The 25,086-nt window shown below is 39.9% G+C and overlaps 1 protein-coding gene across 1 annotated transcript; it reads right to left on the bottom strand.

The window, feature by feature from the left end:
* Positions 1 to 301: 301 nt before the first annotated feature.
* Positions 302 to 24,836, bottom strand: LOC137267648 (uncharacterized). The gene is made up of 12 exons (XM_067802124.1): positions 24,799 to 24,836; positions 20,277 to 20,531; positions 19,783 to 19,863; positions 19,477 to 19,596; positions 17,572 to 17,622; positions 15,199 to 15,320; positions 13,304 to 14,066; positions 7,303 to 7,557; positions 6,717 to 6,797; positions 5,889 to 6,008; positions 5,041 to 5,162; positions 302 to 1,932 (listed from the first exon to the last, which is right to left on the bottom strand). The coding sequence occupies exons 2-12, from the start codon at positions 20,529 to 20,531 to the stop codon at positions 1,131 to 1,133; spliced, it is 2,772 nt and encodes a 923-aa protein (XP_067658225.1). The 5' UTR covers positions 24,799 to 24,836; the 3' UTR covers positions 302 to 1,130.
* Between the last annotated feature and the right edge of the window lie 250 nt (positions 24,837 to 25,086).

Genomic DNA, 25,086 nt, shown 5'->3' with positions numbered 1-25,086 from the left:
GGCTTTTGGTTCATAAATATTGTCAATATATGCAGAAAATGTCATTTGCTTAGGATCATAAACTGGCATTTTAAAACCTCCTCCGAAAGTACACGACTGGTCAGTATTCTGGGAGCCAGCAGCATTCTCTCCCTCAGGGACGGACATGTTAGCCTCACTCCGCGTTGAACACCCAACAAAAATTGCGACGACAATAATGAACAAAGTCAATTTTTCACTCACACGTCGGGTTTTCATCTGTTGCAACTTCAATTTCCTTTACCGCTGCCACCATATGTAAGGGATACCAATCAAGGCACCGGCCGGCACACAAAACATTTATTTACGACGACTGGACAAGACAGAAGACAAGACAGAAGACAAGACGAGACTGATGCACACATGTAGCACGGACGCCCCGCTTACAGTACTCTCCTCTGATCGGCTCACCGTGTCACGTGTGATGCACGGGTATCACACTAATTAAATGGACCGTCCGTCTCATGTTTACATCTCACAATGTGGCCTGTAACATCAGCCTCCCTAAAGTTTACAAAGTAAGAATCTTCCAACATCCCAATCATCAAAAATTTACTTACTATAAATCCAAAACGAAAAAGCAAGTGTAATAAACAGTAATAGAGTTCTTGTAGACACTCGTTTGTGATAATCTATCGCTGGCACTTACAATGTACCCTATTTCACTTTCGATAGAGAATCTAAATCAATAGATAGAATAATATAGAATAGATAGAATAGATAATAACCTTTACATGAAGATATATAGTTTACACTAACAAAAATATAACAACATCCTAGCATGTTTTAGTAGTGTTTGGGCAGACACCGCTTACAACTTTCTTTCCTATCAAACTACTGAATTCTATCATTTTTATGAAAATTACATTGCAAGGCAAAATAAAATGGCTATCACATGTGTTTTCTTATATAGTGTTCTTCAACATTCCAAATCATTAGATGGCCAGTCGAATTAATCCTTGTTCGGTTCACTCACAGGGTACATTAGACCTCTTAACGTCAGGACGTGCCTCCGAAAAATGATACATTATATGGTCATTATGAAATTTTCTTTCACATATTAGATATGATTTTCGTTTTATAAGCAAGTGTCTGGTAGGAACTGGTGATAATTAAAAGCGATACGGTCTCTTCCTATGTCTTGAGATGATTCCAGCCTTCTCCAGCATTTCCAGAAATCCTTTAGCCTTGGTCTTGAGTCTAAATGGGATTTCAGGAGCGCTGATGTAGTATTTGAACAGCCTATGATCACCGTCTCGAAGTCTGAAACGGTTCCCCTCAGCCTGGAACTTCTGTCTCAGGGTCTCGATTTCCTCCACGTCGCCGTCGATGCTGACGTTGTAAAGATGGCGGAGGACGGGGTTTACAATAGGGCTGGTGCCGGTAGACGATGGAAGTCTTCTCATGAATCTCTTCTCATCCTCCGAGATGTAATTCCCTGGAGTTGTCTCATTGTACTTGGTAATTAGGTCCGTCTTCAGAATCTCATCCAGTTTGAGATTTAGTCTGCGTGCTGTCATACTTAGTACAGGATCAGGGCTGCTCTTGCCGCCGGCCAGCATTCTGAAGTGCGATCCCATTGGGACGAAGGAGTCGGCCTTTTCTGTTAAGGCTTGGTCCAATTCGTCCATATCCTTTTTTAGAATTTGGTTTTTCAGTTTCATGGCAATATCAGGAAACTGTCCCGCGTCTTGCATTCGAATCTGTTTCAACGCTTGAATGTCATCCTCGCTTGTGATGTCATCCAGCTTGGCATTGCTGGTATATTTTGTTGAGAACTCGCGAAGTATGTTTTTAACAAGAGTCATGGTCTCTTCATTCTTGTCATCTCTGACATTCTCATTCCATCGAAAGTTCAATTCAAATTCTACTTTTTCTTTAAACTCTGCCCACAGCTTTTTTTCATCAAGTGCCCTGTAAAATGTAGTTCAAACATGAATAGGATTATCATTCGGGAATGTAGACGGGTGCATTGGCAACTCTCTCGGTTCTTAATGTTGTCATTAAATGACCCGTGAAGGTCCCGGGGTAGAATAGGCCTTCAGCAACCCATGCTGGCCATAAAAAGGTGGCTATGCTTGTCGTAAGAGGCGACTAACGGGATCGGGTGGTCAGACTAGCTGACTTGGCTGACACATGTCATCGGTTCCCCATTGCGCAGATCAATGCTCATGTTGTTGATCACTGGATTGTCTGGTCCAGACTCGATTATTTACAGACCGTCGCCATATAGCTGGAATATTGCTAAGTGCGACGTAAAACTAAACTCACTCACTCACGTCATTAAATCAAATGGAAAACCAAAATGATTATTTTTTCTTGTGCACGAATAAAACAGTGGTGTCATTGATATTTTCTCAAAATGTCCATATTTTAGAGTCACTTCTTGCCCGTTATTCACACCCCGCGACAAAACTGAAATAATATCAACGCGGTGTAAATTGAATGAATGTATGAGGTTTTAGTGTTTTTCGGAGGGACACCAAAAAAAGGGCTTCATACATTGTAACAGAGCTCCAGATAAGGCGCGTACTTGCCGCATTTTGCTAAATAAAAGTCATATTTACTCAATTAATTACAAATCTGGAAGTACGAAAAACGCACTAAGAATCACTTAAAATCCGATAGGTCTATAATACCTGCGTACTTTACTCAATTAACTGACAAGTTTGCGTATGATTCGTCATGGCGCCCAAACTCTATAACAGCATTAGCAAATGGTAGGCGATGCCTATATAAACTATATACTGTTATAGCTGTAGCCTCTGTCCGGAGTTTACTGTAATAGTAACATGACTTCCATGTTGAGTATTTGAAAATGACTGAAAACTATTTTGCAATATAACAATTAATAACAACTTTTAGTCAACTGAGAAGCATTTATATTTATATATGTAGGAGAGTTATTTACCCAATAAGGATAAGAAACTCTTACTGTGTAAAAGTACTCAAATTCTTTAAATTAGTGGGAGTATACAAAATGCTAGTAACTCCTCGAACAAGCAATTACGCACACATAAACAGACATGGGAGTAAATACCCAATAGCTTGAAAAGTTATCTGGAGCTCTGGAGTGATTGTAGTAATGTGGGGAATCGAACCCGGGTCTTTAACGCTTTATCTTTAAGGCTACCCCACCGCCCCTCAATTACAAATGATATACGAAGAGTTGGTTGGTTGTTTTGTTGTTTAACACGGCACAACGGAGTCTGGACCAGAATATATCCAAATTTTGTTCGCAGTGCGACTCAGATTTTTGGAAATCGTCCATACGGACAGGTTTTCAGAGTAACTCTGCATGATAGGTGTTGCCAAGTTCGTTTAGATAATTGAAGAAGCGAGCATGTGATTGGTACGCTCAACTTCCCAGCGTTGACACCTCATTGGATAAAAAGTCAGTTAACAGATATAAAGGTTACTGATTGGTTACTGTGAAAGTGTGGAGCCTGCAAAGGAAGGTGATAAAATTATCGGGCTGAGCCGTAGATGCATCAAGGGTATAGTGGAGATTGATCGTAACGTTTATCCTGGAGACATGAGCATGACACGCAATGGAATACAATGGACTGAATCAACTAAGCCTGACTATTCGACCGATTATATCATTGATCGTCACAGGGTGTTAATGCATTTGAACAGTGAGGTAGTTTATTTAATTGTTTCCATGTACGCTAGTGAATAAAGAGAGACTGATACACGAGCGAGTGTGTCATATTGTTTATACGAAACCAGTGTCAGAAAAAATGCATATTTCCCGCGCGAGAGCTAGTGTGTTAATTTCTTTATTATCCATTTGTGTCTAACTTTTTATATCTAAACAACTCCATGTAAAACGAAATCAGCTGTTGTCGCTTGACGTATAGGTCAAGGTCGCGTAAGAATACAGTGATACGGCACTATGGACGTAAACTCCTTGTGTAATGCTACTAAGAAAAGAGCGCGACATATTGACAAGCTACTCTCGCACGAAGATAAAAAATACAAACACATTTTGAATTGTAATCTTTATCAACTTAAGTAACTGTAAGAACTGTTTAAGTGGAAACATTGTTAATGGTAAAGTTTTCCGTCGTCAGAAGAGTCAATGAGAGGAGAGCGAGCAACACGGCGACGGGTTGTAACGGCTCGGTTGTTAAATGTTGTGGAATTTTCCCCCGTTTATTGGGCCTCCGAAGATAGTGTGAACAACATCACTAGACAAGGCTTTGCTTGTGTTTGTGTACGAAATGCATTGGGATGTTAGATTTATTTCCGACAAACTGCCGATGATGGAACGATTGAAGACGCGCGACGCGAGCATGGAAACATGGCAGGCTTATTTCCGGTCGAAGACAACAGATTTCCCACTTCCCAGTGTTGTGTATCAGAAAGGCGTGAATACTTGTTCACACTCTGTACAATCTTATGTCCAGACACTTGCACGATTTGCGTTGAAGCTACGTTATTGTCTAGCAACTTGTGAATCATATGTTTGCGGGCACTGTGATTAGTTAGCCGTTTGTCGCCAGTGACGTGTGCTCCACTTGTCGTTATCGAGCCGAATTTATTTTTACCTTTTCTTGAAATCTTACATCAATAAACACGGTGTGTGAAAAATTGCTTGTTTGTAACGTTTTGTATTTGATAGCATTTCATTGGTTTGTTCTCGTAGTAGCGAGTGCGGTCATGGAGGTCATAGCGAGACTGAACATTCATAGCAAATTTGTAGTAAAAAGTTATGAATGAAAAAAGTAGTTCCACATTCCCAGTGGGGTCATGGAGGTCATGTCGGATAACTGACCAATGAAATTCGTTTTAGGGTTTATAACACGTGGATAACATATGATTTATATGTACTCGGTTATGTTTCATTGTATGGATAATAAAATGTCTCTTAAAACGTTTGAGTGAGTGACTGAGTATGGCGCTTTCGGCGCTTTTAACAATATTCCAGCAATATCATGGAAGGGGGCACCTTAATGTGGGAAATCAAATCCAGGGCTTCAGTGGCCTTATGTTAAGTCACCACTGCGCCGGACCTACCTCTTCAATTTGTCATACACTTCCGGTACCAGAATCCGCACATCTGCACATGCGTAGTCTACCATTTCAGGTGAGAATTCTTTTTTAGCCCAGTACGCACCATCTGTCTTGTACCATTTCGCCTGTACATCGAAGAAAATAGTTACCATCTAATTACATTCTGGTTTAAAGGGGGATGGACGAAAAAAATGTCAATGCGTGCCATGTGGAGGGATCGATACACGCAAATACCGGCGTCATTTCACACTAACTTTCATGCCAACTGCTGATTTAATCATCAACATTTAAGACAACAATACCATATGTGTAGTTGACACCGTCCATCGCAACATAAGATCAGAGAGAAAGAGCGAGACGTATCTAACTGGGGTCTATACCTGTACTCTTAGTTGTGTTGTAGTGGCTGCCGAACAGTTATCACTGGATAACACTTATCGGGCCGGAACAGTTCCAGTCATTAATTATTTCTATATTTTTTCCCAAGGCAAATTGCGATAACTGATACAAGTTGTCAGACAATACCTACTTACACAGCAATGATTCCCTAATAAGATCGGCGACAGACAACGGGCTTGAAGTATCGTTGAACAGCCAAGTAAGTGTCATAATTAATATTGTTTAATTAATTTAACGAACGGCGGAGTACATACCGTTAATATAAGGCGATAACTGGTCGGTAGCAGTTATCTGTCCTGATAACGACTCCTTAAGTCATTCTCATATCGTAACCAGCTGTCTTACACAAGCAAGGAAAGACTGTGTGTCCACAAGTACATTTAACCTCAAACACACATCAAACTACATGACGCAGTAAATGGCAAGTTTATTAAACGATTGATATGGCCTACTTGAACTTCTTCTTTCCCCTCAAGGGATGTGACGTCTGTGTACAAGCTGCACAGGTCCAGCAACTTCCGGTGAGACGGGAGTTGTCTCCCTTCGGACTTATCAATTATGTACTGGGCCGCCTGAAAGAACGTACATATTCGAACAAATAAGAGGCCCCGAAATGATGAATCCATTTTTCAATTGTTATCTTGATTATCTCAGAGTGACGGTCCACACTGAATTCGACTGACGTTAAAATTTAACATGAAAACAACATTAAATTAAAACGTATTGTTTCCTATTCGATTGCACATATCCTCCATTGACATTTCGCCAAATACTTCTAAACAGTGCACATCACAGCAGGGTACAGGCATGTAAGCCCTGTGCTCACAAATAGTGGTTCAATGACCTGTGTGGCTAACTGTGTCATTAATGTACTGAGTGAGTAAGTTTAGTTTTAAGCCGCCCTCAGCAATATTCCAGCCATGTGGTGGCGTCTGAAAATAATCGGATCAGAACAACACGATCCTGGGATGAATAGCATGAGGATCTATCTATGTACTTGGGATACGATGACAATTGCCAACCCAGTCAATGAGTCTGACCACCCGTTCCGGTTAGTCTCTTCTTTCGACAAGCATGGCTTATTGAAGATCAATTCTAACCCTGATCTTCAGGATTTTCTACCCCTCTTTCAATGATATTTCAGCAATATCGCGACAGGGGACACCAGAAATGGGCTTCACATACTGTACCCAAGTGGGGTATAGAACCCGGGTCTTTGGCGTGACGAGCAAACGCTTTAACCACTAAGCTACTCTGCCGCTCTCCATTAATATGCTAACCTGTACATCAAACACGTTGACGACCATGACGGCGTACTGGCACTTGAGGGCAGCACTGTCGTTGTTGCAGGCATGGAACACCTGAAGCAGACGAAGCATTAGAACTGCTTTTGGAACTGTCCAAAATTCTAGGCAATTTTGAGGCGTTGAATGGTAGATGGGAATGATTTAGGGATAACAATTTTATTTCAAATATCCCTATTGTTGTGTCAAACATCTACATTGTTCATGTAAAAAGTCTATCGTCCATGTCAAACACCTACTTTGTTTACGTCAAACATCTACTTTGTTTACATCAAACATCTACACTGTCATGTCAAACACATACTGTTCATGTGAAACATGCACCGTGTACATGTCAAACACCTAAATTGTGCATGTCAAACATCGTCATTGTTTACGTCAAATACCTACATTGTTCACGTCAAACATATCCATTGTTCACGTCAAACATCTACACTGTTCATATGAAAGGTCTACATTGTTCATATCAAACATCCACATTGTTCACGTCAAACATCTACACCGTTCATGTCAACCATCCACGCTGCTAATGTCAAACACCAAAATATACCTGATATCATACCTTCGTGATATCTTTGTTTTCCAGAAATGACTTCAGCAGGCCTTCAGTAAAAACCTTTGGCTCAACGAACACATTGAACAAGTAAACAAAACCGTCTCGTTTGGCCACCTGGAGAAGAGTGAGAGGGCCCTTCTTTCCGAGATGGACTCCCTCACAGTCCACCGCAACGACAGGCTCCTTGAGGAGGTCATCGACAGCCTTGATGCAGTCATCGACGTTATCCACAACCTTGTGGCGTTCGCCACCTTCTGCCATCTACAAAAACAAAACAAAAAAAGGTCCTGACATTGTCTTTTTTTATCAGTGAGTTTATTGAATGCAGTCTATTGCCTGATGAGGGGCTATGAAAAACAGTCTGCCCAATAAGAGTCATTGTCATTAAGTCGGTGTGTGACGTTGTGTGATTAACGTAACATGGAGGAAGTGATGTTGTATTAACCGCAAACTATACGGTAATGAAACCAATATTACACAAATGAAATATTTAAAATAATGTGTACGGTAATCAAACCCACATCATACAAACTGAATATTTACCATAACATTTACGGTACTGACACCCATATTACTCAAACTGAATATTTACTGTAACGTATATGGTATTGGCACCCACATTACTCAAAATGAATATTTACCATAACATTTACGGTACTGACACCCACATTACTCAAACTGAATATTCTGAGTCAAAAAAGAAACTTCACATTCTTTCTTCAGGGCACTATAAAAGAACAAGAGATAGTGAGATGGTTAAATTGTTATTATTTCATTGATCTGTGTGATGTACTGGATACACTGACAGTGCCACAATCAGTTCCATTAGGCTACACGCCGTTCCAAAACATGGGTATACAGAATGTCAAGTCACAATATGGACGTCGAGAATGGAGATTGGCAGCCCGCAACCGATTTCGAATGGTCTGTGAGGACAGTCGACCTTTAAACATCTCAGCCCTGGTTCGTGTAGCCGGCAGAAATCTGTCACGTAGGTGACATAGGACGATTTGACGTCACACGTGGACGACCCGACCTTGGTCGATCAGAAGTGGTGCCAGTTTGTTGCAGAAGACGTCGCAAGTCATATACAGTACGACGGCTGCATCTCATTGCTCTTGCGACGTCAGTAACTGATCTTCCCGCTTGCAACACGCCAACGGCACGTTCACGTTGCACACTTGACAATCGTGGCATTTAAAGTACCATTAGAACTGTGGTTTAAAAGTGTTTGTTCAATTCTTGAGGCCAAGGCAAACACGTGCAAATGAAGAAAACTTCGATGCAAAGATCACGTGATCGACTGCACGTGCAAAACCTGATTTGGCACTAACGTCATTTGCACGACGAATGGATGGGTGTGAGTGGGTTTTGCTAACGATTATCTAGAGTCGAAAGATAGGGATCCCATTCCGGATACATAGATGTATCATCAGAGAAGAAATATTCATTATTTTTAAAAATTACATTTTGTGAAGTTTCTTTTTTGACTCAGTATATTTACCATAACGTGTATGGTAATGGGACCCACATTATTCAAATGAATATTTACTATAATTTGTACGACAATAACATGTCATTGTAACCTAACAGAAACTTTATCTCACGAATACTGTATTAAAATATCCGGATCAACTTGTATTGCAGAATCAGAGTGCAAATTCAAGACACCGTTGAGACAATGCGATAATGTGTAAAGCATACTGTATACTCTCAGGTCAAATGTTGAGATAGAATCAAAATCAGGTAATATGATGCACCCAGCCTTATCACCCATACTGCATATCTTGCCCATGCTGAACACCAGTGCTTTGTCACCACCCATTAGACAATGCGATCAATACTAAAGCAGTTTGCCTGTGAACATGTGGACACTGTTTCAACAGTGGACTGAACCCAGTTAATTTTTAGTAACCTGATACCTCCTGTAGCTAGTTCCACATAAACAAGAAATTTTGGAGGGTGGGAATTGTCATACTAATCACTGAATAACACGTTTACTGCTGCTGAGAGATCCTGAGAGATAGGGACTTTTCTAGCATTTGGCCTAGGACTAGTTAGATCTATGTATTATGAGACGGGGCGAACTGTTCATGAAAGAAAGACAATTGATGCAATGTGCGACAGTTTTCTAGAGTATGTTGAGTTCCTTTTTAAAACACGTACCTTACTGTGTATCGGTCAAGAGTCAAGACACCTGAGAAACACTGCTACCGCTTAAGTCAAGAGAGACTGGATTGATACGAAGATCATAAACCGAAAGTTCATTCACGGAACGAAGGGAGGTAACTCTATTCCGTTCACTATGATGTGGCGCAGACAGGGGTATTATCGGAACGGGGGCTACAGATGTGTGTGTGCCTACGAAAGCCGAATGCGGCCACTATTGCGGCATAAAATATTTTATTCTCTTTGCTTCGATTGTTTTGCCGGGCTTCCTTTATTTCAGATGGCTTCTCGTCACTTCAGGTATATTTTACGTTGCTTCGATCAATATCTCGTTGCTTAGAGTCGTTCCTTGTTCTTTCAACCTGCTTTAAAAATCCTGAACTTAAGAGGAAATACTAAAAGCAAACACTAAATGCTTTAAATTTCAAGTTTTGGAGAATACTTGTGGTTGCGAGAAAATACTTGAAATTTCCAATTTCAAAATAGTTCGAAACAAATATTCCAAAGAAAAGAGACAATACTAAAATGGACACTTTTTTGCTAAATACGTAATGGAAAAAATGTCGGATGTGGTGATTCACATTCATTATTCTTCCGAAATCAATCAAACCAGTGATTTCTCAGACTGTGAGAGTCCTATGTTGAGTTACGCAGCTGTATGACAGCTGACAGTACACTATCGATACTGGACCAGACAATCCAATGATTAGTCTCTTTTTAATGAAGTCAGAAGACACATTTTACTTTCTTGATTAGGAAAGCGATTCTCTGACTTATCAATAGAAGGAAGAGAAATGTTGAAGGTGCATTGTCATCTTGCATAGCAGCGGTGAATGATAAAGGGAGATAAGTCTTCAAACTTTAAAGGCGAAACCGTAATATTTTTTTTTAAAGAGTGTCCATAAAAATTAATGGTATCAAACAAGTTTCTTTAAACTAATCTTTATTAATATATATACGGGTTAATACTTCATACTGGAGCGGTGGGGGTAGCCAAGTGGCTAAAGCGTTCGCGCGTCGAGCCGAAGACCCGGGTTCGATTGTCCACATGGGTGAAATGTGTGAAGTCCGGTGTTCATTGTTATTGATGGAATATTGTGAAAAGTGTCGAAGTGTATCTGTCTATCTATCTTTTCACCTGATGAAGGAGCAGCAACTAGCTTTGAACGGTGGTGTTAATAATTGAAAATGAAGCTATCCATAAAACGTGTCATGTTTTCAATACTAGCAAATGAGTGAGGAATTTCAGTTTTAGGCCGCGCTCAGCATTATTCCAGCTTTATAGCGGCGGTCTGTAAATAATGTAATCTGGACCAGACAATCCAGTGATCAACATCATGAGCATCGATCTGCGTGACTGGGAACCGATGACGCGTCAGTCAAGTCTGTATGGGTTACTGAAGATACATTCTGATCCGGACCTTCACGGGTCTTTTCAAAAAGAGAGGTCATAACACAAGAACCTCGTCAAACGTGTTTATTTGGTGTTAAGTTAAATATTGAAGATGCGATTTAAATTTGTTGCAGGTAAGATATAGCAATACAAAGATATTAACTTCTAAGTTTTGTTAAGAACCCGCAACAAGTTTAAGAGACACATTAAGTCTAGAATATATCACCCTGACCAAGAATCACAGTTCATATGGGCATAACGTGAGCATAGGGTATAACATGTTTACAATAAAATATGTTTGACAAATATAGTGAATGAAAGCAATTTAAAACGTGTAAGCTGACACAACATAATTGAAAAGACAGTGTTACATCATTGTCACGGATGAGATCAGGATAGGATCAGGATGTATACAAGATTATCACAAAACAAGAAAGCATGGAACCAGTTTCAGTGATTAAAGAAGGCAATCTAAAGGATTCAATACAATGAAAATACATTTATGTTTGCATATAGGCATTGTTTGACATGCAAAAATATGCAATAATTAATGTCACGTAGCTCCGCTTTTGATGTCAGGATGTAAACAAGATTATCACAAAACAAGAATGCATGGTAACAGTTTCAGTAATCCAAGAAGGCAATCTAAAGGATTCAATACAATGAAAATACAATAATGTTTGCATATAGACATTGTTTTACATGCAACAAATGAAATAATTAATGTCACGTAGCTCCGCTCTTGATATCAGGATGTACACAAGACTACCGTAAAACAAGAAAGCATAGTAACAGTTTCAGTAATTAAGGTAGGCAATCTAAAGGATGCAATAGACTGATGATACAATAATGTTTGCACACAGGCATTAATTTACATGCAAAAACATTAAACACCTTGACTAACAAATCTAAACTTAAAATGTAGGCGTCGGTTGAATTTTCATTTGATGGTACAAGGAAATAAACGGACAGTGTCAGATATTCTGATATGATTTTAGTAAAAAGTAGAAGTCTCTTTCGTTAAGGTTAAACATCAGTTGTGAAAAGCTAACAAATAATATCTCAAGGACAGACATAGCATGATAATACCTCCTAGGGGAGATGAACTCATTTTGACGCTTTTTCGCTTTAGACCCCTGGCAATATTATCAGAAAACATAAGAAAGGTACGATAGTTTGCATGGACAACAACTTTGTCATCCATAAAGCATTGTATCTTTCTTATTATTCATCAGCTATTGAAATGCCAATCAAACCGAATAGAAACATGTTTATTTTAAATGGTCCGTTTGCCATTTTGCATTAATTTACTGTTGAAGAATGAAAAATGGTATTTAACGTCCTTTAAAAAAACACAAGTGTATGCATAACATTAACACTAGCAATTGCTCCCACCAACACTTCTAGCGAAAAGGAAACGTATAGCAACTCAACAAAAGCAAGGAGAATGGAAGAGGCTAAATCATATTTACACTTTTCATTAAATTACTAAGTATACTTAGTTTACAAAAATGATCAGACGTGTGAGATGAGATCGTTTCAGGCCCACACACTGACGATCCTTCCATTCGTAAGTAATTCGTGTTGTTCCGGGACATCCGAATAGGAGGCTACGGAAAGGGGCGAGTGGTGACGAATGCGACCTTTCGTGACCAACTCGTGTTATTCCGGGACAAGTCGAATAAGAGGTTACGGAAAGGGGCGCGTGGTGACGAATGATTGTCGTCCTGACCTTGACACATTATCAGCCATCGCACTGAAGGCCTTCTGAGGGAGTTTTTAGGATTCAAACAACAATTTAGAAAACGGCAGAAACGCATTTAAACCATAATAGTTAAACAAACGCTTGGTCAAACGTGGGACCAACCATCAGCAACACCGATGCACTGGGTATCTTCGGCGGTGAAGAATAATTAAGGCTTTCTCTCATTGCAAGGTATTTTAACCGCGCATCTGTTTCCTTGACTCATAAGTTGATGCGATTTTCTAAATATAAGATCTTTTAGGACTAATTGTTAGCAGTTAGGGTAAATTTTAGGCTAAAACAAATTTAGAGCCTTTTTGAAAATGTGTTTTTCAAGCCCTCGCGACCCCTGAACATTAATTTTAAATACATTCTCTCACGTGTTAACATTAAAATCTCCAATACCATCTCTCAAAGCAGAGTATCACAACATCGGTGTTCTGTAGCTCACAATACATAGGAAGGTTCTTGACAGGCACAAAGGGCTGAAGCAAATTCGTGTTATTCAGAAACAGTGCAATCATGGAATTGTTTCACACAATTAATATTGAGGCATTACTTGTGGAATGAAATATCGTCATTGCTGGAACAAGAGTATATTTGAAAACAGACACAACTCAGGTTCTTGTCATGGAGACAATTCTAAAGACATACCATATTTATCTTAACTGATTCCGTGGCCTCCGTTTGGGAGGTGTCACCAACCCAGCGTCCTCTAATTCCCTCAGAAATTGCTTAGCTTTAGTCTTAAGCCTGGAAGGGACCCCAGGGTTGCTGATGAAGTACTTGTACTGTCTGACGTCTGCATCGTTCAGTCTGAAAAGACTACCTTCGCGCCGGAGTTTCAGCCTCAGAGTCTCGATTTTGTCGACGTCGCTGTCGATGACGACGTTGTAAAGATGGCGGAGGACGGGGTTGACAGCTGAGCTGGTTCCGGTTGATACTGGGAGATCTTGTAGCAACCTTCTCTCTCCATCTTTGAGATGGTTGTTTGGGGTTAGCTCCGTGTATTTGACGATGAGGTCTTTCTTGAGTATTTCATTTACTCTTTGCTGTAGTCTTTGAGCTGCGTTCTTCAGTTCTGAGCTGTTGCTTCTCTTTGCCGCATACAACGAATTCAAGTAATATGAAGTCGCAATAAATGAGTCCCCTTGTGAAGTCATCTCTTCTTCAATCGTCTTCAGTTCGTTCTTGAGAAATTCAATTTTCAACCTCCTGACAAGAGCAGGAAACTCGTCAATTTCTGTGATTCGGACCAGTTTCAGAGCTTGAATGTCATCTTCGTCAGAAATATCAGCAAAGGCAATGTCGCTAGAGTACTTCGATTCAAACTGGTGCAGAACCTTCTTCACGACTGACGTGGCTTCATAGCTTTCTGATTTCACTGCTTCGTTCCATCGACAGTTCAGCTGGTATTCTACCCTTTCCCTGAAATCGCTCCAGAGATCCTTATCGTCAATTATACTGAAACAATGTATAATGTAAGTATTACATGCAGTGTGTTCCATAAAACTTGAGATATGATAGGTACTATTTGACTGACCTTGTGTTACACTATTGTTGCGTACACTTGTCGGACACATGTCAAGCTCGTCAAATATTCCCAGCTGGGCAGAATATGTCCATAAGAACCTTCGCAGATTATGTCAGTCTGAACTGCAGAACCTTCATCTGCCTTTATATGCGGTCTATAAAAGCGGAACAGACAAAGAGATCCTTATCAAACAGGGCAGGCAAACAGGGCAGAGCCAGCAGGTGAACGCTGACAAACCAGAAGAAAGGCAAGCTAAGGACCTTGAGGGACCAACTGACCAGTCGATCCAGCCACCTTCTGCCACCTTCCCCTGGTAGCCTCTGTGTAGCCCTGCCGTGCATGCTCTACGTTAAACAGTAAAAAGTATCATTCTTTGTTGACACTACACCTCGTGTTGTCTCACAACTCCCTGCTAGTGACATCTGTTACGAGAGTATTTTCTTTAAATTGAATTTATTAATTAAGTAATAATTATTAGTGGGTCACAAAGTTTAGTGTTTTGAAAAATAATTATTATGGGTCACATTCCGTATGATAGAAGTTCAGTGGTGTAAGTATTTCATCGGTAGGCCTTTAAGGTAGTTCAATAGAGTTACCTTCCTTTGATTATTTTTATGAGGTAAACACGAGGCTGGTCTAGAGCATGCTACAGTGATGGCGATGGTCGTTAGTGCTCGAACTTTCAGGAATTGTTGACTGTATATATAAAGGCTAGTTGCCGTTTTGTCGACACGGAAAATACACACAGGCAACTGGAATATATATCTTCCTGTCTCTGTCAATACTTGATCTTCATAATTGCTGCCTGACCGCGCTGTGTTACATTCTGCTTAACTGTTTCTCACTCTCATATCAAAACTTCGGTGAGTTGACATTATATGTCTGACCTATTATTTTAGAATTGACTCATTTGCACTGTATATGAAACCTCTCTCGTGAATCTGTATCTGAAGAGTCATTAAAAATCTTAGACTTGTCAGTGTTATATTTTTCTGGTTCAGTGGGGATTTCTTACACATTTTGTCACGGCAAATTATTAAGCGTAATACATTCCTGACCAACCTTTTCAGTTTCTCATACACCTCTGGTATTAAAATCCGTACATCTGCACATGCGTAGTCGATCATTTCCGGTGTTAATTCTTTTGTTGCCCAATAAGCAGCATTGCACTTGTCCAATTTGGCCTGAAATGTACGAAAAGAATCATAAAGTCAGAATCATAAAGAAAAGTTCTTAACCGTGTCACATCATGATGGTTAAAAACATCGGTTGCATTAACGTTCTTTGACGTGACAGCCAGCATTGTTCCATCTACAGACAATCCGGTGATCAAAAGCATTAGCATTGATCTATGCAAGTGGAATACGATGACATGTGTCAACCAAGTCAGCGAGCCTGACTACCCGATCACGTTTGTCGCCTCTTACAAGCATGGGTAACTGAAGATCAATTCTAACCCTGATCTTCACGGGTTTACCGAAAAAGCAGAACCCCCTATGACATCGGGGTAACCTGACGATCCGTTGATTTGAATACACTGCTTGTAAAATAAACTGACCAACAAAAGAAGGTATAAACCGTTTTTTTTTCAGAAGCCCCAAACGACGTAAATGTTTTAGTTCGTCAGTCTTAATCACAGCTGAATGAGGTTATTTGAAACACGCGTCAAAATGCTGAGATAATAAGCAGCAAGAGCAGTGCCATCACAAACAGCAAGAACAGTGACGTCATCAGCAGCAAGAGCAGTAACGTCATCAGCACTGGTCACCACATTTGCAGCAGTGACGAAAGAACTTCATGCTGTCCTGATCAGGGTTTATCATTCACCAGTCAACATCGGCTGAGTCGTCCATTGAGCACGTAAGACGCTGACAAATTCACAGTTTGGGACCAACTATGTGGTGCTTTCGCAACACGTACACAATGTCTGTGACTTGTCCCTCTAAGAATACTGTCCTTGTTTTTAAAAATCACCAAAGAGCTTCAGTTGTGTTTCTTCGTGTGTACGTCAGCAAATCAGTCGAATTCTTTATTTTAGAAGTGAAGGCCATCGGCACATAACTAAGGCTAAACAAAAAAAGTGAAATGTTTCTCGGGCATCGGCACGTCACTTTCATTTGTACGCGTAACAATATATTTTTTTACCATTCAGAAAAATTTATTTTGGTTTGGCCGCGTCCCGATCATCCACTTGTCCGCTATAAGAATGAGTGTCTGTAAGAACAGGTGTCACTGAATCTATAACTCATTAACACGTGCTAAACTTCCCAATCTGTATTTCTGAGAGCACAAAATGAAAATGTGTTGCTCCCGCGTCACTTTTTTCTCTCAAATTTTTTAAAAATGTCCTCCTCTCTAGTCACTTTTGAAAAAATGTGCCCGAGAAACATTCAATTTTTATGCAGTCTAAATAGGTTACATTGTACATGAAAAAATAGTGTGTGCAGTACAAATTAATATCTTCGATGCACTGTCTCATAAATAATGCCAAATAAATAATAATAATAATAATGAATAATTTATTCATATACTATCAAACTGATGATGACATGAGGAATTTTGATTAAAGGTCACATGCAACGTAAAGCACAACTTTGCAGATTTTGATACTGTTCGGTATGCACTTATTGAAACAAATCATCAAAAATGCCAATTCAACTTATAGTTCAAACGATTCATTAAATTCCCCCCTGGGAGAAGCGCTTTCAACATCTGTGCTGCGCTGCGCCCATAACGTATGAGCACTGAATAGGTTCGCGGAGCTTGAACAGTATGCATGGACGAAGTATGGGGTTGTCAGCAGTCGTCTAATCTTGGTTGTGTACACAAAGAAGTAAATAATCTACTCGTTACATAAAAAACTTGTTGATTGTGGTAGGCAGCTTCTTTCACAGAGAAAGCTCAATTTCTGGTTTACTGACACCCATATGTCTGCCTGCCTGTCTGCTAAAGACAACATGCAATGCACAGTTTCAGTCATTGACCACATGCAATTTGAACTTAACACTTATCAGGCTACACGTCATAAACAAAATTAATTGATTTATGACTCGTGCCACATTATGTAATTAAGGAAACATACATACACACATGTTTTTATGTCTGTGGGTTGCAAACTACATCCATTTTTCTCGGATGACTGGATGTGGCGGAAACTGGTGCAAACTCTTGTCAGTTTCAGCTCCTGCTTTGTACTTGGACGAATGACAGTTGCTAGCCACACAGTAGTTCACCATCGGTACTGAGATGATTTTTGATTGGATCGAACAAATTCAGAATACATGTATTTAAAAAACCCAACGTCTCGATATACATTCTTTATGGATAACAACTTCTTCTAGTGTAAATTATTTTGTTTGACAACGGTATATGAATCTATACTGAAACGATGCATCAAGTACAATAAATGAAGTTGTTATCCACAAGGAATCTTACTTTCTTGTGACTCGCCATACTTCTGAAATGCCCATCAAACAGATCATCTTTCTGTACACACGATGAGCCCACAGCAAATGAACCAGCCAATCGGAAGCCGTCTTTGCAATTGAGTGTACCCACTCTCCTACCCAGGCCCTAGATTTTCTAAGCTCTCTCACCTCTAAGATAGCCGTAAGTGCCATACATTAGCTTACGTCTATGTTAGTACTAAGTGAGCTTCGAAACTTGGGCCCAGAGTTCCATGTGGCGAGCCAGCATTGTATATGTTATAGTGTTTTGCTAAGTCATCGCTGCGCCGGAGTGTGGAGTGCACCCCTACCTGCTATGACTGGGTTCGGTCTCCCGAGGGCTTCGTTTCGAGGGAAGTAAGCCCAAGAACAAAATATTGCACTTTTGAATCGCAATTGTACACTTATGATTTTGTTTATTTGTTTTTTTTACATGATTATATGTCATGGATAAGTGATAATTGTGTTTTAATTATGTTTGATTTTTTGGTTGCATGGGACCTTTAAGTTTTACTTGGATTGGTACAATAGGTTTAAGGTAAACGTTTCAAGCGGAAGTTTAAATTTGGAAGACACGAGAACATAATGGTAGTCATTTTCATTATAACCTTTGTCGCATAGGTAAACAAATAATAATACACTCCAATTTTAATACGTTACTGATGCGTCTGATGCGAAATACATCAATGCACTGGGCAAGTACATTTAAGTACAATTCCATGGATGTTTGACTGAGATTTACTGCCATTTTGAAGTGATGTACACCAATTCTGTTCATAAATACATTTAAGCCGACGCTCAAATTCAGATAAAAACGAGACTAGACCCCCTTAAAAACCGATTTAATATAATCATTCTGACAGAACTTCGGCACCACAGAGCACAATAGGAGCGATTTTGTATCCAGCCTACTTACTAGTTTAAGGCACAGGCAAACTGTAGCGCAAATGGAGTTCGGCATCATAGTGAATATGACCAGTACTTCCCTCGCTTCAGATGGAAAAATATTTTTCATGTCAAAACAAAAAATCACTACCATCAAAGATACATTCCCGTTTCCTCACTTGGTTGTACTCTTCAATATCCTACCCCATGTGTAATAATTACTCACCCGAAATGTTTTTTTTTCGCAACATTTTAAGCGCCACTCGTGGCATTCAGATCGTTCTTCACCTCCGTTACCCCTGCCAGCGTCCGTTTGAACAGAGTGACGTAACAAGAATAAGCAAAAATTAAAAAGAAATTCCACATTGCCTAGTTTTATTATGAACCTGTTGGAATTTATTTGTCTTATTTGTTGTCTCTGTTGTTAGAAATTTCGTAACATTAGAACATTTTAACGTTACATAAAAACACTTCAGGCGTAATGAGCGAACGAAGCAAGGGAGATAATTGTAAGTATTCCATATAGAACAATACCCTCCTGTTCCTTCACTTCGTTGAACCGGAAGCTGGAAAGGGGAATGGAGGCGAAGTACGGTCTGATATACCACTAGTTGCGATTAAAATGTTGAATAAAAAATATTTCACGTGAGTAATTGTTCAACATGGAGTTGGAAATGTAAGAGCACAACCCAATGAAGAAATGGATGTATACCTTTAATGGTGGCGAAATTTTATTTTGACATGAAAAACACATGAAAAAACACACCAAATAAAGCCTTATACCGTGGAAAGCTGTATAGAAACACTGACTGACTTAAGACAAACCCATTGAAAACTTTCTTTTGATAAAATACCACCTTTCTACATAAAAAACCGACAACTATATACGAAATTATGTATACATGTCGCTTTTGCTCTACCTAGTACAAATAGGTACCACACAGTATTTAGTGAACTCAGGTTTGTCAGTAATGCCACTTTCTTTCTTCTTCAGCTACGTGTAACCTACTGTGACGTCTTCCTTTCTCTCAAGGGAAGTGACGTTAGTGTAGCGGCTGCAAACATCCATCAACTTCCGGGAATATGGAAGTTGTCTTCCTTCAGATTTTTCAATGATGAAAAGAGCTCTCTGTGGAAAATATGGAGATTGTACATTAGCGTAGCATGGATCACGTGATCAGGATGGGCTGGCTGAACATAGACGCAATATTGATGGGTTGGTTGTACGCTGATGCAATATGAATGAGTATGGCCTTGTTTATGAAACAATGAAACAAGCTGAACGAGAGTATGAAGCGTAATCGTTTCACAATACCTGCACGTCAAAAACATTGTTCAGCATGACATCAAACTGGCACTTCAGGGCCGCGCTGTCACCACTGCACGCATGAAAAACCTAAAATTGAAAGAAAGGTCATTCATTTGATGAGGTGATCTGAGCTTCAACGCCTATCATCAACTGGTTGTTGTGGAACCCAGTTTGAGACAGGCCATTGTGTTAGTGTGAAATCCCCAACAGACTTTCTTATTTTGCATAGATTTACTTCCGTCTCTACGCATTTCTTGATACGAACACGATCATCCGAGGTGCATAAGCTTTGAAAACGTGTAATAATAAATATATTGATCAAAAATATATTTGTTCGTCCTCCAATAACACACGTCTGAATTTGTCATCCCGAAATTTAAATTGAAGCCCAGTAAATCAACATGGCGGAAAATTGAGGCAGTCGTGAGAATGTTTAAGATCTATTTTGAGTTTGTGTCCTACCAGAAACACTGATCATTGACATCATTTGACAGACAAACCTTGACAATGTTTCGATTTTCCAGAAACGACTTCAGTCGGCCTTCAATAAAGACTTTTGGCTCAACGAACACATTGAACAAGTAGACAAAACCGTCTAGTTTGGCCACCTGGAGGAGAGTGAGAGGGCCCGTCTTTCCGAGATTGATTCCCTCGCAGTCCACAGCAACGACCGGCTGCTTGAGGAGGTCATCGACAGCCTTGATGCAGTCATCGACGTTATCCACAACCTTGTGGCGTACTCCATCTTCTGCCATCTACAAAAACCAACACATAATAGCCCCTGTGTCTTTGCTTACACTTAAACATTTATCAGGGAGTTTACTGGAATTCGCCCTTTTGCCTCACGAGGGGCTATACCCAACAGCGTAGTGTCTTTGTTCTGCCCAATACCCACATTGTGATTTATATATGGTGTGTGACACATATGGTCTGTGTCATTAATGTATTGAGAAGACAGTGGGGTAGAGGTGTTGGTAAAGCATAATCTCATCAAGCCAAAGTCCGGGTTCAAATTTAACACGGTTTCTGTGTATATATTACGGTGTAAGTTGACTGTGATAGGCGGAAGTGACGTGGACTCACCACGGAGGTACAATCAACTCCTACCAGGTTCCATGTGACCAGCCACAGGCAAAAATGACGTGACGCGTCGTCACGCATAGTGCATTCAGTGTAATGTACATATACTCTTAAAAAAAGTAGGGGAACCTGAACTTTGATTTCTGGCAGAAAGAAAACCCATTGAGGAACGTCATAATGACATTCATCTTGTGTATGCAGAATCAGTTCACGTTCTCATCACACGCAAACACACTGCATGGGAAGCACGTGCACAACGTGTGAGCCTCCTACCCGTGCATGGGGTGTCATTATGAATCTAGACGTTTTTTGAGGCAGGTCGACAAATCACTGTAGACCATTTTTTCCGATAATTTTCTTGCGTCTGTGCATGGTCAGGGTTTTCAGGGTCAAATCACACACTACTGACTGAAAATTGTAAACCTGAAATTTTCATGCCATACTCCAGTCACCTAACAGGGGAATAACTGAACGAATAGCTTTGCTTTATATGAATTCCATGTGGTGATGCATTCTCAAAACATCCATTATTACTGTATCAACAGTGATTCAGTCTCATATATCTGCCAATTTCGACCATCGTACATTGACAGTACAGTTCCTATACTTTTTTAGGATTATATTTCTTAACTATTTTTTTATGAGTCTACAAGTCTAATTAAACATCATTGTTAAAATGGTTTAGTTTTAATGAGAAAATATCTTAAAACGTGGAACACTTTTAGGTAGCGATCCTTTGCTTCCATCGGTTGTGACATTCGTGACTAACTCGTGTTATTTCGGGACAAGCCGAATAGCGACAGAAACGGTAACTCTGGTCGTGTTTGATTCAAATGATACTTAAAAACAGAGTAGAGTCAGGCTAAAACAACTAAAAGAAGGGGAAAACACATTAAAGACATATTCAGACGTAATTGTCACCTTATATTTCAAAATATATTTTAGAAAAAAGATTTACTGACTAAATGGTATTTGTTTCATTGAATATACAAATAAAATTAATTTAATTACAAAAAAATGCTACATTACATGCCAAAGCAGAAAGTCCAAACTGACTTTGAAATTAAAGATAGCTTTGAATACTTATACAGTATATTTTACAGAATATTATTGGTTTGAAACGCCAATCGATTTATTATTACATTTCCTAAAACCGTTGGACGTGCACATACAATCATCATAACAAGCCCGCACGATCGCCAGAAAAACGCTCAGCTGGACCAGTGAGAGCCGTTATGTCAATAAACACACTTGCGTGTACTTGAATCTCCGGCCGTCAGTAGCATGATTTTTATCAAAAACTTCACATTAGACAACACAGTTCTGTTAGGTACGTTCTTTGTACTTTCAATATGACGATACAGTCAAACCCCGTTGTGTCGAACTCGTCGGGTCCAACGGGAAAGTTCGACTTATCCGAGTGTTCGACACATCCGTCAGCATTGAAAAGACCAAGAACCAACACGACCACGGTGCTTAACACATCGTTATTTTGCAGTAGGATACACATACGAACAATATATCTTTGCAATAAACGTTTACGACAGTATTGATCTTTAAATTACAACATATACAAATGTAAATCAATTCAATCACTTTATTCGTCATGGCAAATAAATATGCATACAAAAAGATAAGAACAAGAATAATTTAACAACCTCACTAGCGATCCCATTTAGTTGACAGCACTAATTCATTTTAAGTCAGTATAAAAAGTTGTATAGTTCACACAAACGGAATCGGAATGTACATACGTGTACATGTGGGGAATTTATCTCTTAAAAAAATCCGAAATTACAGTCTGTTTGGCGTTCGGGCATGGCATCACAGCAGAATTGCTCAAAAAGTTTCTTAATGTACCAAGCTGGTTGTATTTACTTTTCACGATTTCCTAAACAATAGCATAATGCCATAATGGATGTAAGGAGTCAGGATTTTTTTTCAAAGCACAATATCCACTGCGCGCGTTCGAATCTGAATGACCTGTCGTATTTTCGCACAGAACAAGCGTCGAGTGGGGGGGCAAGTCCTTTTCAGAGGATAAGGAAAGGGGCGAGTGGTGACGAATGGGGGCATCACGTGCTGTCATCGAAGCCGACGGAAAGCAAACAATCGATCCCCTTTGATACATAAATATGAATTGTTCCATACCTTACTGTCGCAGTTGTAGAAGATTATTTATGTAAAAAAAAGTAAAACATGGAGAAGCCCGCGCCGGTCTCTTCTTATCTAAGAAGAAGTTTAGAAGAAGAGAATAGTCCGATCACGTGATATGCAAATTAGCCTGTGGCAGTGATGTTAAGCTGAATCATCTCTGTGCCGGCATGTGAAGTACAATTTGTGAACCCAATTCGGGTGTCGTGCCTGGAATGTTCTCAAAAAGCGGCGTTCAGTTATATTCAATTACTCTACACAACACATTAAAGAGCCTTCTCCAGAACGCAAACCGAGAGATAAAATTAAGAAACGGGTGTGTTTTGACTGCACCATTGCGATGATTGTCCAATAGGAATTTGTGTAGATAGCTGACGTAAGCATCAAGAGATATACACAACTCTGACGCATGCACCACGGGATATAGATAGCTCTGACGTATGCACCAAGGGATATAAATAGCTCTGACGTATGCACCACTGGGTATAAATAGCTCTTACGTATGCACCACGGGATATAGATAGTTCTTACGTATGCACCACGAGATATTGATAGCTCTAACGTATGCACCACGAGATATTGATAGCTCTGACGTATGCATCACGGGATATAGATAGCCCTGACGTATCCACCACGAGATATAGATAGCCCTGACGTATGCACCACGGGATAAAGATAGCCCTGACGTATGCACCACGGGATATAGATAGCCCTGACGTATGTACCACGGGATATAAATAGCTCTGACGTATGCACCACGGGATATAGATAGCTCTTACGTATGCACCACGAGATAGTGATAGCTCTGACGTATGCACATCCTCTGCCAGCCTCTGCCAGCTTCCAGTTGAACGAAGTGACGGAACAAGAATAAGCAAAAATTAAAAAGAAGTACCATATTGCCTAATTTTATCATGAACCTGTTGGAGTTTATTCGTCTTATATGTCGTCGCTATTGTTGGAATTTTCGTAACATTAAAACATTACATAAAAACACTTCTGGCGTAATGGGCGAATGAAGCAGGGGAGGTAACTGTAAGCATTCCATATGGAATAATACCCTGTCCCTTCACTCCGTTGAACCGGAAGCTGGAAGTGGTAATGGAGGCGAAGTACGGTCTGCTATACCACGAGTTGCGTTTAAAATGTTGAATAAAATATATTTCACGTGAGTAATTGTTCAACATGGGGTTGGAAATGAGAGAGAACAACCCAGTGAAGAAATAGGTGTATAGTTTTCATGGTGGCGATATTTTATTTTGACATGAGAAATATTTTTCGAACCGATGCGAGGGAAGTACGTTGCCAACCTTTGCTCGCTTCACTCGCATTTAAGAAGACTGGTCATTTTCGGTATCCTGCGCAACCCATTTGCGCTACAGTTTACCCGTGCCCCAAGATATCCGGGGAGTTTGGCACAGGGGAACAATGGGGGAGCAATCGTTTAACGATCAAAATTAAATAATCGAGCTTTTTTTATTTAAAAAAAATACTACAACAAAAACCACGGAACTACAGGCATTTATGGCAAAGGGTCTTGTTAAAAATGACCCTAATAAACGACCAATATATGTGAGTTAGTTTGGGTTCGATTCCTCACATGGGTACAATTGATGAAGCCCATCTCTGGTGACCCCCGCCGTGATATTGTTGGAATAAACGGCGTAAAACCATACTCTCTCACTTTTCTGGTGCTTAACCATCTCGCTACAGACAGGATACAAGTAACGCACCAGCATTAGGAATCTATTCCTGATCTTCCCAATGTCTCTGGAAATTAAAACTCACCTTGATTCAGAGCCAGCTGACACACGTCTGTGATCAAGCTTTCTTCAGAGCGACTATACTCAGCGACCGATATAAACATTATCTAAATCCCGAGAACAACAATTACGTCATGACGGTGGACTCGAAAAAGAAAGCGAATTTTACGAAACGTGTATATTATCAGAAGTGAACGTGACTAATATACGTCTTACATATCAACACACAAAAAAGTCAAATTTCAGCTTGCTTAACGGTGGATAGATAAAATAACTGCGTTATACTGAGATCTATTTCAGCACATGGATGACA

Source organism: Haliotis asinina, chromosome 16 (assembly GCF_037392515.1).
Source record: "Haliotis asinina isolate JCU_RB_2024 chromosome 16, JCU_Hal_asi_v2, whole genome shotgun sequence".
NCBI classification, from domain to species: Eukaryota; Metazoa; Mollusca; class Gastropoda; order Lepetellida; family Haliotidae; genus Haliotis; species Haliotis asinina.
Note: the sequence above shows the minus strand (reverse complement) of the source record. Positions and strands in the feature narration are given on the sequence as shown.

Bases quoted from the DNA above. Each gene is read 5' to 3' on its own strand.
- LOC137267648 (XM_067802124.1), bottom strand. From the start codon at position 20,531: ATGGCAGAAGATGGAGTACGCCACAAGGTTGTGGATAACGTCGATGAC. The intron at 14,067-15,198 runs GTTGGTCAGGAA...ACATTGTTTCAG, and splicing joins GTGTATGAGAAACTGAAAAG to TATAATTGACGATAAGGATC. The intron at 7,558-13,303 runs GTGACACCTCCC...TTGTTTTTGTAG, and splicing joins AATTAGAGGACGCTGGGTTG to ATGGCAGAAGGTGGCGAACG.